We start from the raw sequence: 17,607 nt of genomic DNA, 5'->3' as shown, positions 1-17,607 counted from the left end.
CTCCCATTCCATAGATTACCTTTTCACCATGTTGACTGCGCCCTTTGATGCACGGAAGATTTTGATTTTGATGTAGTCCAATTTACCTGTTTTTACTTTAATCTCTGCTCTATTTCAATTCTAATGATCTGGAGATTCAGACTTCCTACACTGACAGTCATCGTCAAATAATGACAATTTTGTTTCCTTTCAATGCAAACACCTTTTATTTCTTTTCCTTGTTTACTATGCTGCTTAGGACTGCCAATACAATGTTGAATAGACATGTTGATAGTAAGCCTTCTTGTATTGTTTTCAATATTAAAACAAATACTTTTGACATTTCACCAGTAAATACCATGAATACTACCAGTTTTAACAAACATTCTATATTAGGTTAGGGAAGTTCCTTCTACTACCAGGCTGCTAAGGGGGTGGGTGGGTGGGTGTGTGTGTGTTTAAATGATCAGTGAATATCAGGTCATAGTAAATGAGTCTTTTATATGAGTCTTTTGAGATGATTTATGGATTTAATCCATCTATGAATATGCCTAAATTATAATAATCTATCTTTAATTGCTGGAATAAAAACGGTGTGGTCATGATGTATTTATCTTTTGTATACACTGCTGGATTCAGTTTCTTTATATTTTGTTTAGGTTTTATGGTCATTAGAATGGTTTATAAGCTTCCTTTCTTACTGTCCTCATAAGGTTTTGGTACCAAAGTTATTCCAGCCTCAAAAGTGAAACTGTAATGCTTATTATTTTTTCTAAAATCTGGGAAATTTTATATAATACTAGAATATGGCTTTTCTTCTAATATTTGTTGAAACTCATGTAAAGTCAGTCAGCTCTAGTTGTTTCCTTTGTGTAAAGATTTAAGCTACTAATTCGAATTCTTTAATGATTACACTACTAATGGGATTTTTTATTCCATTTTGAACCAGTTTGGGTAAGCAAGGTTGTTTTAGGAATCTGCTCATTTCAACCAATTTTTCAATAACCAATGTACTGGTTTTCTTGCTCTTTTTGTTATTGATTCCTAAATGAAATGCACTATAGTCAGAGAATATAGTCTGTAGGATACTAATTCTCTTTTGAGGCTTCCTGTATGTGGTCGACTTTTGTGTTTGAAAAGAATGTATAATCATTAATTGTTGTGTATATTCAAATTTTCTACATTCTTTCTTTTTTTTTTTATTATTTTTACCACTTTTTTTTGGGGTTTTTAATTTCCCCTTTTTATTATTTTTTTTTTCACTTTTTGCCCCTTTTTTTTTATTTTTTTTTTTTTCCGGCACCTTTTTTGGTTTTTTTTTTTTTTTTAGTTTTTATTTTCTTTTTTTTTTTTTTGTTCGTTTTGTTTAATTTTTTTTTTTTTTATTGATAAAATATACATAACATAAAATGTACCATTTTAACTTCCCTGGTAAAGATTTTTGCTCTGAAATCTATTTTCTGAGATTAATACAGTTTCACCAAATTTATTTTGGTTAGTACTTTGCCAAGTATGTATCTTTTTTTATTCTTAACTTTCAACTCTTGTGTATAGCTTTTTTTGCTGTCCCTCTTAAACAGCAGAGAGTCCAATTTTTTAAAATAGCCATCTGACAACTGTTGCTTTTTATCTGGAAAATTTACTAATTACTAACATGTTTTGTCTTTATTTCTATAGCTTATTATATCATTATTTGTTTTATTACTTTCTTTTCTTTTACTTAGTCCTTAACTATTTTTTAGGTTTTGTTTTATTTTTATCATTTTATTTTTCCTTGTTTGGCAATTATACTCTTAGAGTCAACTTTCTAGTGGCTTCATTGTTTTTCCCTAAAATTGAAGTAAAGTTGATTAAGAAATTAGTGTCAGGCAACTGATAGGTGTTTTGCACACGTACATAGGCTCATTTAACCCTCCAATAGTCTTGTGAATTAGATGTTAACAGTCTCAATTTTACAGATGCAAAAACTAAAGCTCCCATAACCAGGCCCGGCTTACTTTTTTCACAGTACAACATAGTCCCTCAACAGGCAAAATTACTCAGAGAAAGAACATACAGGGGTTGGGGGAGACAGCCTGGTCGGTGAGACATTCTTGCAAGGCATCAGTCAGAAACAGACTGGGGACTCCAAGTAACCCAAAGGGGTCATGAAGGGGAAGCTCAGTTGAGTCAGGGGTGGGGACACAGTTTCCAATTGAGGGCAAACTCCAAGGTAGGGAGTGGCAGGTGACTAGTGTTGTTGTAACCACTGCACTGTGTTCCTGTTCTAGGGCTGAAACTTGTAAGATGCCCTGATAAATAAATTTCTTTTGAGCTCGGATGACTGTATTTTCAATCAGCCTCAAGCTAATTCCTTGCACAGCACAGTCTTCAGCTCAGGGTACATGCTGACGGGCCCTGACACTTGGGAGCACAACAGCTTAATGCAATAAACTCAGGACTGGTGCCTCAGAGGCCATTCCTGTCGTGTTCATTTCCAATGACTCTGAGTACATCATTTTGAGCATCAAGCCACCATCTAAGGGATTGCAAGCAGAAACATAAGCCTATTAAATCCTCATACATGTCAGGAACCTCCTCTATTGTAACATGAACACTGACCACAATCTTAACCAGCATCTGTACTCTCAGCCTGTAACAAAAAACCCTACAACTCTAATCATGCCTCAACTATATTTGTGTCATAACTGATTAGTACTTTAGCTGCATCCTCTTTTAAGCTCACCAGAATTAGTCATTATTATTATTTTACACATGATGTTTATTTAAATTTGCTCACATTTACCCATTCTACCGTGTACCATTTCTTTTTGTATCCCATTTCTTCCTTACTGCGTCAATTAATTTTTTCCCTAAAGTATGTCCTTAATTAGTTTCTTCAGCAATGGTCTCTTGGTGGCAAATGCATTGAAACTTTTTTCTGAACATATATCTTTATTTCTTCTTTGCTCTTGACTAGATTAGCTAGATACAGAATTCTAGGTTGATCTTTCCATTCTATTCTTCAAATCCTTTAATCACCTTTCACATTTTCCATTTCTCTACACCTGTGTTCAACATTTTGTATCCTGGTTAATTTCTTCTAATCTATCTTTCATTCTCTAATTTTTGCTGTAGCTATCTCTAATTTGCTATTTAACCCCTCTATTGAACTTAACCTTAATATTTTTTATTTCTAGAAATTTAAACTGGTCCTTTCTTCATATTGGATTGTTCCTTTTTAAAATATCGTTCTTCCTAAATTTACTTCTATTCAATTGCACTGGAGGTTCTAGCCAGCATAAGACCAAAAGAAAAAAAAAAAAGTATGATTAATACTTAAAAGCTTAGGGAGTGGGAGGAAGGAAACAAAGCTATCACTATTTGCAGGTGATATAATTACTTACAGAAAATCCAAAAAGATCTGAGTACAAATTACTAGAATTAACGAGCAAGTTAAGCAAGATGACGAGATAGTGGATTACAACACAAAACCGGTTTGCATCTCCACACACCAGAAACAAACGGTTAAGACATATAATTCAAAAAAGATACCATTTGCACGACTGTATACATTTGCCAAAATTCATCAAATTGTAATTAAAGTGGGTGAATTTTATTACATGTAAATTACATCTCAAAAAAAAAGTAGGAAAAAAGGCACCATTTGCAACAGCAACAACAGATGTAAAGTACACAAGAATTAATCTAACATACATAAGACCTTTCTGGGGGAAAATTATAAAGCTTTACTGAAAAATGGAGGATCAGGAAAAGAGGTAATAGCCGAGCTGAATCTTAGAGGCTATAAAGAAGTTGGCGAGAGCAAGCTGGGAGAATGGGGCGGAAGAAAGACAGCTAGAATAGATTGAAAGACATAAAAGTAAGAAAACAGGGTGAAAAAGCAACTGCAAATAGTTCAATACTGTCATAGTGCTGCCTGTGAGTGAAAGATATAAATAAAAGCCCCAAACCGAAGACATAACTGTAAAAGCTTTCAAAACATTACTTCATAAGATTAAACTTCAGTATATCATAAATCATCTCTGGTTTAGAAATTGCTCCTAGCATACATTGAGCAGATAGTTCTCAGGCTCAAATGAAGGAACAGACTGCATGGCAGGACAGCATGAAGAAAGAGAAGTGTGACTAATACTTCAGGTTTGGGCAAACAGAGGGTCTAATCAGCTACAGCAAAAAGAAGCAGAGCCCACGAGCACTATGGAAGTAGATTCACAGGCAGCCTGAGTCCCAGGAATGACTGAGGGTTAGAGAGAGCATGAGGGTTGGAAAATCAAGACGATCTGCCATGTGCTTCTTTGTACAGCAACACTCTGCGGGGCCTGGAACATAACAGGCACTAGACATGTTTACTGAAGGAATACCAGCGCAGAAAGCTTTTCGCCTGGTTTAGATTGACCACTGTATGACTATCCCTGGGTACGCAATAACTCCGAAGCCTGTTCCAAATACTGCCACAGGTCAAGGCAGGATCAGAGCCACAGTCAATCAACGTCATACGTGATGCAGACACACCAGTCAGGAACCAAAGACAACCATCACTACTATCAGGCAGTGCTCTGAAACAGTGTTTCCCAAACTTGTCCGAAGATAAAAAATTCCTCCGGTACTTGTATAAAAAACAAAACAAAGCAGATTCCTCCGCCTCAACCCAGACCTACTATACGAAATTAAAATTTCCAGAAGAGGTCTGGTACCTTACATATTTAAGCAGCAGCCCAGATGATTCTTTTCAGGCAATTTTTGGAAGCACTTCTCAAAAAGTTCTTGACGACACAAAAAGGTTTTTTTTTTTTTTTAAAAAGAGTATAACTACTGGAAAATGACCAAGCTGTTTCCTATAGATGATAAAGTTATCTACCTAGAAGTTCAAGAAAATGGACTGAAAAATTACAGTATCATATACTGACAGAAAAGTCAGTGAGACTTTCAGATGGAAATGTCCATGAGACCCCTGAATACATGAGGAGTCTTTATGGAGACAAGAATCCTGGGATGGAATTAAAAAGTGTAGAAACTTATCAGTGTCCGGGGGGTCGTCTGAAACCTGAAACTGTAAAAACAGTCAGAGAGGGGGCACTGCGAGAGAAGGAGAGAGCTCAGGAGAGAATGCCAGGGAACAGAACATCTGGTTTATCGTAGGTAATCAAAAAGTTTAATGAATAAACAACACGGGAACGTTTCATAATTGGACATTTTGTAGTCACTAAATAGAGATAAAATGTAATGAATCCACAATACACATGCATTAAATTTATTCAGAGAAACAGTTCTACCCTAAATCTGTGTCTACAGCTCTCAGAAAGTACTAGATCAACAGGCAATAATCACTGATATATCTGATTAACGTGGAAACAGACAAGCAATTCACACGGCTGGGTCACAGAGAACCCTAATCCTCCCACGCATGGAGGAAAATACACATTCTCCACTTCAGCTCTGGTGGCCACCTGTAAAAATCAAAAAAGATCTAAAGCTGGAGGAATGGCTGTGGCGAAGTGACGACCGCTAGAGGAAACTGCTCATTCGAAGAGCTGCTTGGTTTGGGTGCAGAGCTGCTTGGTTTGGGTGCAGTCATACATGGAAACCTCCCCGTCATCTCTCCGCTCTAAGAAGAATCAGGCTACAGGTGGAAAAGACGCCTTATTGTTTCGTCAACTATGCACCACCACTGTCTTTGGTAGGCATCTGTCTTTTTTAGACAGCTGGGTCCATTGCAGATGGTCTGCCTGCAAACTCAGCACCTTGGCAGCTTTAAATGGGTTCCAGAATCCATAGTGCATACAAGTGCCAGAGTCGAATGGGGGCAATATTCAGGTGCCAAAAAGAGCAATATTTAAAACACCCCAATTAACCTATCAAAAATGCTGACAAACACTGCCAGGACAACTCTAGCCTATTCCTTTTATCTCTGGGATGACCCTGGAAAGTCTATCATTTCAGAGGGAGGGCCTTCCTTGGTCAGTGAGTCCGTGGAGTGGTCAGGTCAGCCGTGGGTCGAGAGAACCTGAGGGCACTTCTCCCCAGGCCTTCACGCCACCACCAGTGTCAGTAGAGAGGAACCCAGAGCTCTGCGCGCTCCTGGCAAGACTCTCTCCCAACCAAGCCTCACAGCAGCAGCACTGTGATCTGCCTTGGAGACTCTCTGGGGCCAGTTCCAGCACAACCTTTCTCAGAGGTCATGCCTGTTTCATAAGAAATCCCAGACTCCCACTGCATTCTCATTCCCGTAAGGCTCTGTACCTCCCATCACATGACCCCATCTCCCACGAATCCTCAACTCTCGAAACTCTTCTACTTCGTCATGGTCCGCCACAAGTCCAATCCCTTCCCTAGCTGCGAATGTCTTCTCTGAGTGCTGCTTTCACCTTTTTACTCTGAGAAGAAACCTGGCTTTCCCCGAAGGCTGGGCTCCCCCTGAAGCCACTAGAAGGGCAACTGCTTTCTCTCTCGCACTCCGCAAACCTCTAGATCTCCAGGTGGGGGAGACGTCCTCCGAGGGCCTCGCTGCCACTCTCAGATCCTTTCCCCTAGTTTTCGATTGACATGTCATCAGACCCAAACCCTAAATAACCCTCTGTAGTGGAGTCCGACAACACTACTGTCATAATTCTTAGTGATTTCAACATCCACGAAGTTGACCTTTTCGATACGCGAGCTGCAGTGGGTTGAATGGTGGACCCCGAAAGGTATGTCCACATCCTAATCTCTGGAACCTGAGAATGTTACCTTATATGGCAAAAGAGTGAATATTACCTTCTATGGGAAAAAAACATGAGAAGTTAAGGATCTTGCGAGGAAAAATTTATCCTGGATTTTCTGGCTGGGCCCAAAATATCATCACATGTATCTTTATAAGATAGACACACTGAGGAGACAAGACAAAAGGGGAAGAGGCATTGTGACCAAGGAGGCAAAGGATGAAGTGAAGCAACAAATCAAGGTGCCAACAGCCACCAGAAGCTGGAGAAGGCCAAGAACGGTATGATGCTTAATTTTACGTCACCTTGCCTAGGCTACAAGGTACCCAGATATTCGGTTAAACATTATTTTGAGTGCTCCTGGGAGGGTGTTTCTGGTTGAGATTAACATACAAATCAGTAGACTGAGTAATACAGATTTCATGGCTGGGCTTCAATCGCTTGAAAACCTGAACAGAACCAAAAGGCTGCTCCTCAGAGAATTCCTCATGCCTGGCTGCCTTGGAACTGGGGCGTGAGCTTTTCCCTGCTTTCGCACTGTCTCTTCTTGGGTCTTAAGCCAACACATCTTGGGACCAGAACTATATTATCCGTTCTCCTGGTTCAAAGGCCTCAGACTCAGACTTACACCTTCAGCTCTCGAGTCCCCAGGTTGCCATCTCACCTTGGGGATCGCGAGACTTGACAGCCTCCACAACTGCATGCGCCAACTCCTGATGACAAATCTCTTTATCGTCATTTATCTCCTCTTGGTCCTGTTTCTCTGGAGAACACTGACTAATACGAATAGATACCACCCTAGAGCCTCGGAAGCAAATGTGGCCCTGTCAGCATCTTGATTTCAAATGTGTGGCATCTAGAGCTGTGAGAAAATAAATTTGTTGTAAACCACCAAGTTTGTGGTAATTTCTTATGACCGCCCTAGAAAACTCACGCACTGGTATTCCCTGAATTCCTCTCCTTCAACAACCCTTCCCCCACTCCACGTGGGCCACCAACTTCACAGTCGCATCCTAGAATATTTTATTGCCCATCAGTGTACATCATCTAAAATCTCAATTGCAAGCACCCCACTCTCATACCGGCTTGTCTTATTAGCTCACTCCTTGTAGCACCCTGCCTTCAACAGTACTTCAATCCCAGTGGGACCTACGTGCCACTGAGCTTGCCACCTTCGATAGCCCTCATCTCCTTCGCGGCCTCATTTCTCTTTGGGTAATCTGTATTTCATGGTCCGTTCCTATATTCATTTCTGTGCATCTACATTCCCACCAGCAGTGTACTGGGGTGCCTGTTTCTTCACATCCTATCGGTACTTGTAACAGTCAATCTTTTTTGATTTTAGTCATCCTTGTGGGTGTGAAGTGGCAACTCACTGTGGTTTTGATTAGACATTTCCCTAATGACTAATGACGTTGGGCATCTTTTCACGTGCGTATTGGTCATTTGTATTACCTTCTTCGGAGAAATGTCTATTCGGATTCTTTGCCAATTTTTCCCCCAAAGTTAATTTACATCTTTTTTTTATTATGGTAAGAAACATATGACATAAAATGTACCATCTTCACTATTTTTAAATGTACAATTCAGCTGTGTTAAGCATATTCATTTTGTGACCAGATCTCCTGAACTTTTAAATTTGGCAAATCTGAAACTTTATACCGATAAAACAACTCCCCTTCATTTCCTCCTGACCCCAGCTCCTGGTAACCACCATCCTACTTATCCTTTGCCTATATTTAAATCAGGTTATTTGGTGGGTTTTTGTTGTTGTTGTTGTTTTGCTGTTGCTGAGTTGTGGGAGTTTTTCATAATTCTGGATACAAGTTCTGTATCGGATATATGATTTGAAAATATTTTCTCCTTTTCACTTTCTTGATAGAATCCTTTGAAGCACCAAAGTTTTTAATTTTGATGAAGTCAAATTTATCTGTTTTTCTTCTGCTGCTCCTGCTTCTAAGAAGGTGCTGTATACCCCAAGGTCACAAAGATTTATACTTATGTTTTGTTCTAAGAGTTTTCTGACAAAAAGGTAAGTCGACAATCTTAATTGTCTAGCACAACATAATTTACTCTGACTCCTTAAAGGAAATGGTTTAATATCACTAATGCTCAAACAACCACACTGGACATATATGAGTCGCCTATTAACATTTATTTAAAAAAAAGAAGAAGAAGAAGAAGAAATAAGATGAACAGAAATGGTCAAACAAGCCCAAATATTTCTTCGTCTATAGTAGATTTTGAAGAAAAGGATGAGTAACTCTGTTCAGAGGTGCAGTCTGCCATCTGCTGGGAAGAAAGGTGAAATTTTCATAGCATCAACTGAGTACATAACTAACTACCTCCACTGAGGCACTCTACTGTGTGTTTCGTTCTCTCTCTCTCTGTCTCTCTCTCTCTCTCTGTCTCTCTCTCTCTCTCTCTGCCTGCCATAGATTAACCAAGTGGGAATTGGTCACAGTTCTCTTGGTAAAGTCAAGGCCAGGGTAAGCAGAGATCCGAAGGTGAGGTCTAGGGGCAGGGAATGGAAGTAGGCTTCCTTATTTCCAGCTTCTTTGCATATCAAGAAAGGGCTATGAGTTGTGTATTTTTACCATAATTAATAGAAAGGAAAGAAGGAAGTGGGGTTAACCGGGTCGCCTTCCCTGTAGGACCCCACCAGGGTGCTCTCTGTCCTCACTTCTCTCCCAATCAGACTGGGTGGGTTTAAAGAAGGAATGAACATGCCTGGCTCAGCCTCTCCTTCTCCTTTGTTCCCTGGAATCTGTGAACTCCACAGAGCACATATTCTCCCTGCTCCCAGCTCCACAAGCTTCAAGGCTCTACTCCCTTCCGGGCAAGCCCACACTGGGTGCGGGTATATTCAGTTCAGGGGTTACTAGCAAGTCCGACTGTTTCCTCACAATCAAAACTGCTTTCTCAAACAGACTGCCATCTTCCTAACTCCTGGCTGCAATCATGGGTGGGGAAAAATGAAGTGGAGTTAGCTGGGTTTTCTAAAATCTTAATAAGAACTACTATTAGAAAAAAAGTTAGAAGTAGATATCCATTGACAGAGTTGTCTACACTCACTGTCTCCATCTCTCTCCTCTTTCCCTCCTGAACCCACTTTCATCAGGTGTTTGCCCCCGCCACAGGTGATCCTCACATTATTAGACAAAGGGTCAGTTCTTGGTCCTCTTACTTAAGTATCAGCAGCACTGGGCACAGCTGATCACTTCGTCCTCCCCGAAATACTGTCTTCACTTTTTTCCACAACAGCACAGCCTCCTGGTTTGCACCCCGCGTTCCTGGGTGAGGCTCGTCCTCTTCTCCTGGGTCTCTCAACACTGGAAAACTCCAGGGGTCGGCTCTTTCCTTCTTGTCTTTTCCGTCTTCACTCACTCACTTGGTGGCACTGTCTAGTCTTGTGGCTTTAAATGTCACCTATATGCCAATAACTCCCAAGCTGATATTTCTATCTCAAACATGTCTCTTGAAATCGAGATCCACATACAACGGTCTATTCAACGACGCCATGTGGACATCCAATAAGCAACTTAAATTCCACATTTCCAAAACTGAGCCCTTGATCCTAACATCTACATATGCTCCATTCATGGCCTTCTCAATCTCAAATGATGACATTTCCATCTTCCTAGTAGCTTAGGACAAAATCTTATGAGTTTCTCTTGACTCTTTCCCTCTCACAAGCCACATTCACCCCGTTAGGCCGATTTATAACGCATGTCCTAATTCGACCCCTTTTACCACCTCTACTAATATTACCCCTTCTTGTTTTAATTATTGTAATCATTTCTCCTTAGCAGTCGCTCGGCTTCTATCTTTTCCTTCCAGTCTACTCTTTACATGGCATCCAGACTGCTCATTTTAAAATATAAATCAAGGCATGATATTCTTCTGTTCAAAATCCTCTGAAGACGCCTCATGTCATTCAGAGCGAACGCCAAATGGCCAACGGGCCCTCAGTGAGTCTTTGATCTCCTCACCTGCAGTCTTCCCGCTGCTCACGGCATTCTGGCTTCTTTGCTGTTCCCGGAACTCACAGGCACACTCCTGCCCCGGGGCCTTAATGCTCAGCTCTTCGGATGTCTGCTGGCAGCTATCTGAGACTTTGCCTATCTGACTGCCCAGCCCTACTGCTGACTCCGCTTTCTGATTTCTTGCACACGTGAGAGTCCGATGCAGACTGGCAGGTGGAGGGGCTCTGGTCCATCCGTGCAGGTGCCCAGCCTCCTTTCGTCTAAGGGCTTCTGCCTTTGCTCGTTTCTTTGGAGACATTTCCATTTGGCCAACGTATAGGGGCAGTGAGAAGGGTTAAGACAGAGAAAGTGAAGAAAGCACATCTGTTTCAACGGCCTTGACCCAGAAGTAACACAGCTCACTTCCAAACAAATTCCATTGGTGATAACTAATCGTATGGCTCCATCTGGCAGCAAGGAGGATGGGCTACATAATCTCGTTATATATGCCCAAGAGGAAAAGGAAAATTTAGATATTAGTGAGTACTCCTAATCGTTAAATATCTTTTTGCTTCCTTTCTCTAAATATAAAACACTCTCAAACCCCTCTTACCCCCATCCCCAAAACAAAACCTGAAGTTCTATTCAGTTGGTGCACCTAATTACGAGTGCTGGGTATGGCACAGTCTTCTTCATCAAGACCACATGTAGCTCCTTATAATGCAATCTATGAACTAAAAAGGCAAATTATCTGCACCCTCCCTCCCCAGTCTCAATATACAATTGTAGAGTAGGAACAGAGGGTCTTCCTTATCCAATATCTTGGCCAAGTAGGCTCTAGCATGCCCTCCTATACAACCCATCTCCTACCAGAGCAAGTTCCGGGTCTTTAAAAAGTGGGTCGTCAGCTCAAGCTGTCAATGGCTCGTACAGTCCAGGCTCGTGGTTCTTGCCAACATAATTCCCCCCAAAACTCAGTAGGCTTCGATATATTTGTTCCCAGTCAGTTCCATGTGCCAGTAATGACACACAAAGTTCTTTCCTAGAGATAATCCTCAAGCCTGGTTGACGTATGTCTTTCCCTCCATGCCTCTTGCTTTCAACTTACAGAAGCCAACTGGAGGCCCCGTGAAACAACAGGCCAGTAGTTTCCGACTTTGACTGCACGACAGAACCACTGGGGGAGCTTTCAAAACCTGTCTGTGTCCAGGTTTCATGTCCCCTGAATCCATGAAATCGGAAGCTACATAGGTGGGACAAAGGTGATTTTGATGCGCCGCCAAGAACAAAAAGCTATACCCTTAATCTGGTCTTTGCCACAGGACTAAGCCACTGTTTTCAACCGAGAAAGTCTGCTAGGCCTTTATCGCTCAAACCCTGTCTCAACTCATTGCTTGCTCACTGGGGTCTAGAAGCAGTCTGTTTTTCCTTTCACTGTCTCATGGGTCAGAATTTTCTCTGTTTCCTTTCATTTTTTTTGCTTGAAAACTAGTAAATTCCTTCATAAGCACATCTCTTTCTTGCGATACCTTATCAATAACAGTCAACTCACACTCTAACCTAGATTTTTCTTCTATACAAAAGGCAAATGAATGGATTGATGACTAAAAGAATAATGAACCAGGCTGCATAGTTACTTAGATAAAATATTAAACAAAAACTTTTGGAAAAATTGAAATAAACTTCTAAGCACCAATACTACACGTAATAAATCTACAATGCAAATTCATATATGAGCTGGTTAAATGCACACTAAATTTACCTACTGTGAACACAGAAAAACATTTATTCAAAATATTAGCACAAACACAGTGAACAATCTTCAAAGAACTTATTATTAAATTGATCACCCATCTTTTTGTTAGGTGGAAACTTCTTTATCCACATCTTTCTCAAAGAGCAAGAGCATTGAACATACAGTCTTAATCTTGAAAATAAGTTACACACACACACACACACACACACAGCTAGAAGACCTTACCAGTATGCATCTACCATATAATGCATATGCCCATCAAAATTCAGAACTAATATATTTATGATACCAGCTTCAAAATTATGCATGCTGATAATACTTGCTTCTTCTTAAAATCTTAAGTCATTGTAACAAAAATGAATTAATAAAATTGAAAAAATAACAAAGCTGAAATAAAAATAACAACAAATGGGGATGACTTCTTCACAAGAGTGTTGTAAGAATCAAATAGAAATATAAGAATTCATTTTTGATTTATGTACTTTGTGTTATAGCTCAATGAAAAAAATTCAACATGGTATATGAAAAATTGCTTTGTAAACCATAAAGCAATATTCAAAGTTACTTATCTTTAAATAAATGTAAAATCCCACTTCTAAAAGGGTTATAAATTAGCTAAATGAGTAATTTCAAACAAAGGTGAACAAGAAGTTCCTTATTCTCCTGGCCCCAACACCTAGAATAAGAATTTTCCGTAGAAATATCCTGGAGGGAGGGGTCAAATATGTGGTGACAGAAAGAAATCTAACTATGGGAGGTGAACACACAGTGTAAATATATATATGCTTTACTGTTAAAGTGTACAGCTGAAACTTACTGGATTTCGTTAACTAATGTCACCAATAAATACATACATACATACATACATACATACATACATACATACATACATACGAAACATCCCAGGAAATTCAATCATTACAAAAGATTATAAAGCAAAGAGCTAGACTGTAAACAAAAAATATTAACAAATCAAGGAACACAGTGGGATACTTGTACTTTAGGAAAGAGAAAAATAACAATTGAAAAATCTATAAAGTCTCTCTATCCAGTGAAAAAAAGAAGAAACTGCTGGGTTTCATTTTTCTCCTTTGCTTGTTTAAACATTTTTAAATAACTCCTCAACCAAAAAATATTGGAATTTACAACACAACAAGACCCAAGATAGGGTCTTATGGTTAACTGTAACTGAAAATCTACCTAGTTAAAAATAAATTATCTCTAACACATTGTCAGAGGTGTAGGAAGTAAAGTATACATTTGGATTGAAGTTTGTTCTTTTTTTAAAATACTAATTACTGATATGAACTTATTTGCTTTTTTCTTTGTTCAATTTTAAGGCTAACTAGAAAACAAACAAACAAACAAAAACCTGGTCATTAAAGTTTTCTAATACTTACAGTCCAGTAGACCAGGCTTAAGAACCTAGATCCTGAATTATACTTATAATCCTATATATTTTTCTACCCGTTAGCAAACCAACCAACCAACAAACGAAACTAGAAGAAAAGATTTTAAAACAAGGATATATCAACTTTTTGAAAATAAAAGTATGGCATTTAAAAAAACTCTGGAAATAAAATGAAAGAACAAAAGAAAAATGGGCTTACGTTAAGCTTGTTACATAATTATAAACATCACACAAAAATCAGACACGTCTGAAAGTAAGAACACCAATGTGGCAATTGTAAAATACAGTATTTCCCCAACCTTGGAGAGGCAAAAATTTAACTTTTATTTCATGCAGCTTCCTTTGCAACATTTAAAGCCTATAAACATGAAGAAAATTTCCTTGAAAAAAAGAACTTTAAATCTTACTTAAAGCTCAGCGAGTAAGCATTTAGAGGGATACCTTGCACAATTTTAAAATAAGAAGAAACCCACTTTTCACTCTGGAAAGGGAGCATTGTAACATTCCATTTCACTGCATAAAAGGGCCCATGTCAAGTGTAATAATGTCTCCATTTCTGGAACTTTTAAAATTCTGCTTTTAAAATCAAGTGATGAGGCCTAACATGTTTGCAAACCCAGTATTAAGATTTTATTACACCACATCCTTATTTGTAGGCCTCCATCCGGAAGCAAGCCTACAGTGCTGTTACTGATGAAACAGATTAACAGCTTGGGGACACAGACTGAAACACAAAGCAGTTACCCAAGAGGAATGCTCCTTCATCTGGTGTTGGTTGCTGTGAGGGCCACTGGCATGGCCACGCCAAAAGCAATTTTGGCAGAGTTGGTAGTTGTGGCACTGCTGGCATCGGTACCGGAAACCCATCATACTCTCGCACCGGCAGTAGGAGCACTCCACGGGATGGAAAACTTATGGGAGGGAGAGAAAACAGCGCAGAGTGAATGGCAGGGGAGAAAGGGTGGGACAGCAAGGAGAAAGAACTAATTTTCATTTGCGAAGAAAGTCAATGCAGTGGAAAACCAAACGTAATGTTAAAAAGCAAAGGTGAAAACAAAATGAGAACTGAAGATTCCAAACTGTCTCTTACTTGGTTAACTGAAGCAAAAAATTAGAAAAAAATATTTCCAACTTAGAATACTACATTCCAATCCACCTTAGAAAACAGCCAATTTCTTTCCAATGAAACTCATGTTTCTCAAAATTTAGGTATACGAGTAAGGAGGAGAGAGAAGCCTTCACTCCAAGATTTCCGCACTCAAAATTCCAAACCTAGACCTTTTTTAAAGAGATGTATCCCTGTTAGTTGTACATATGTTTTCTTGACTAACATAAAACCTAGGAGAGTCAGGACGATGTAGTACGTATCCTCGTTACCTGCAAATGACCTTACACGTGACCTTGTGCTGAAGGCCTGCAAATGTTTGCTGAATTAAATCCTACCACATACCTAGGCGTAAATAGTAACTAGTAAAAAGTAAGGTTATACATAGTAAAATAGTTTTAGGTAAGAACTCTAGTAACGGCATAAAATAAAGTAATCCAGACCAACGAAGAGACAATGATTTGGAGGAAGGGAAGTTCAGTGACCTGCCGCTCCACCTCACATGGCCTCTTCCCTGGAAAAGTGCCACGTGGCGGTCAGGAGTCACAGAGACTAGCGAAATTCTCTTAACAGCCTGAGAGTCTAGTTCACTGAGTGGGAAGAGGGTAACACACAACTGTGTATTATAGATTTTTATTTATACTTTCAAATGTTGGTAGGTAGTTGTCTCTTCTGGCAATTTAATTCTGAACACAAGAAATGCAAGTTGAGAGGAAAGATGGATATAGTATTCCAATCTTCAGCTGAAGGACTCTTTCTAGCATTATGTGTACAAAGCCGATCTTACATCAATTATAGAGATTTTTAGTCCTGCTTCCAAAAATGTGTATCGACTAGGAAATCAAGACTAAAACAGTGAGCATTAGGTGAGGAAAACAATATAACGAGATCACTAAAAGACTGAAAAGACAGTAAAACAAGAATGAGAAATTGAAAGGAAATACTTCCTCTAAGAAATTCAAGCTTTTGTCATCAAAAAGTTTCTAAGGAATCATGTATGTGCTAAAAAAAGAGTCTGCTCCAGATTAAAGCTATACAACCTAGCAGAGTTCTGACAAAGAAATACTCCCAAATCAATCTGAGTTAACAATGCAGTCGACAGTGGTGCAGCCAATAATTATAATTCCATATAATAATTCTGGGTTAATATTAAATGATATATGTTCATTAATGTTGAATATTTAAATAGATTCTGATAATTCTAGTTGAACATGTATGTCAATGTGATTTTTCTTCTCTTCTAAACCAGCAAAGAGCCACTGCTTACATTAGTCAGTGGAATCTGTGGCTTGTGGGAAACACAGAGAACCAGAAAGAGAAAAGGATCAACAAGTGTGCTGGGTCCATTATAAATAAGATCAGGTTTTGGTAAAAACATTTTTTTGGAAGAGTTCATAATGTAGTTATCTACTGATATACCACACATTTGGATTAGTAAACCAGTATAAAAAATGCAACTTTTGCTTACGCAAATAAATATCTGCCCTTAAAATAGTAATATCAATACGATTCAAGTGATGAATTTCATAGAAAGAGCCTCAACAACAAAAAAACTAGAAATACCATAATTTTAGAATGTTTCCTGCCATAAAAATTAAGATATATAGATAGACGTTCGTGTGATACGTAACATGTTTTAATTCTAGATAACTCAATGATTTCAGAATATTTCTGTCTCTGAGAAAAATGATATCACTATGTAAGAATGCAATAAATAATACACTACATACGAAGTCGTGAAAATGTTTATATGGACAACAATACATCCTGACAAAGGCAATTTTCTCTACTTGGTAAAGCAGATACAAAATGATTTTATGAAAATGAATCGGATATGAAACTACTAAAACATTTAAGGCCATGAAAGTATTGCTCCCATTAGAACTAACAATACTATAATAATTTAACAATATAATTCTCTGTCCAAAAATCCTGTTCAAAGGTTTAGCTGTTTTGGTCTAGTCAAGAAATTCAGAACCTTTAAGAAAATAATCTTGATTCTAAGGTACTTGTGAACTAAAGCCATAGTTGGGCAAAAGGCTGAGAAGTTAAAAAAAAAAAAAAGTATGAATAGGAAGGGGAGAAAATAAAGAGTATGGAAGTATATTTCATTCTTACAAAGGGAAAAATAGGACTGCTTTTTTTAAAATTAAAATTATTGGAGCGCCGCTGGGTAATAAAATCAAATAGGTTTTGAGTATACAATTCAATAAAGCTACTACTGCTCTCTTCTGTGGAAAGAGGAGAGACAGACAAGAGCCTTGAAAGAAGGGAGGTGACACAGAAAAGCCATGACCTTTCCTCTAAATAAATTCAAACAACCTAAACAAGAAGGTAAACTAATAGCAACAGCAGAAAGAAATGAAGACGTGACGAAGAGATAAGTTCCATTTCAACGGCAAGTGAAATGAAGACTTAAGTGAAATTACTGGAAGGGATACTGAGAGTAACTCAAGGCAAAATAATGAAAGAAAAAATTGGATGCATGAAACCCAGTAATAAATTCTATTTTAGCTATTTTCCTTTCAACAATTCCAAAATAATTATAGTTTTAGTGGTTGGTATCGCATATGTTCAAGTTTTTAAATCTATGATTTTTATAAATTAAAGGGAAAAAGGAAGCTATGATTAAGTGAGGTGGCTGAAGCCAAAAACCACCGCCTGGAATCTCGGGGTGGGGGGGACCTAGA

At 38.7% G+C, this 17,607-nt stretch overlaps 1 protein-coding gene across 11 annotated transcripts in view; it reads right to left on the bottom strand.

The window, feature by feature from the left end:
* DTNB (dystrobrevin beta) overlaps positions 1-17,607 on the bottom strand; it is a 165,783-nt gene that overhangs the window by 104,188 nt on the left and 43,988 nt on the right. For 10 of the 11 annotated variants that reach the window (XM_023528530.1, XM_023528526.1, XM_011356542.2 and 7 more), the window contains one exon: positions 14,557-14,723. In XM_023528530.1, coding sequence (XP_023384298.1) covers positions 14,557-14,723 — 167 coding nt within the window. The remainder of the gene's footprint in view (positions 1-14,556; positions 14,724-17,607) is intronic. The other variant, XM_023528527.1, reaches the window with a different exon arrangement.

This window comes from Pteropus vampyrus, unplaced genomic scaffold, assembly GCF_000151845.1.
Source record: "Pteropus vampyrus isolate Shadow unplaced genomic scaffold, Pvam_2.0 Scaffold28, whole genome shotgun sequence".
Classification (NCBI taxonomy): domain Eukaryota; kingdom Metazoa; phylum Chordata; class Mammalia; order Chiroptera; family Pteropodidae; genus Pteropus; species Pteropus vampyrus.
Note: the sequence above shows the minus strand (reverse complement) of the source record. Positions and strands in the feature narration are given on the sequence as shown.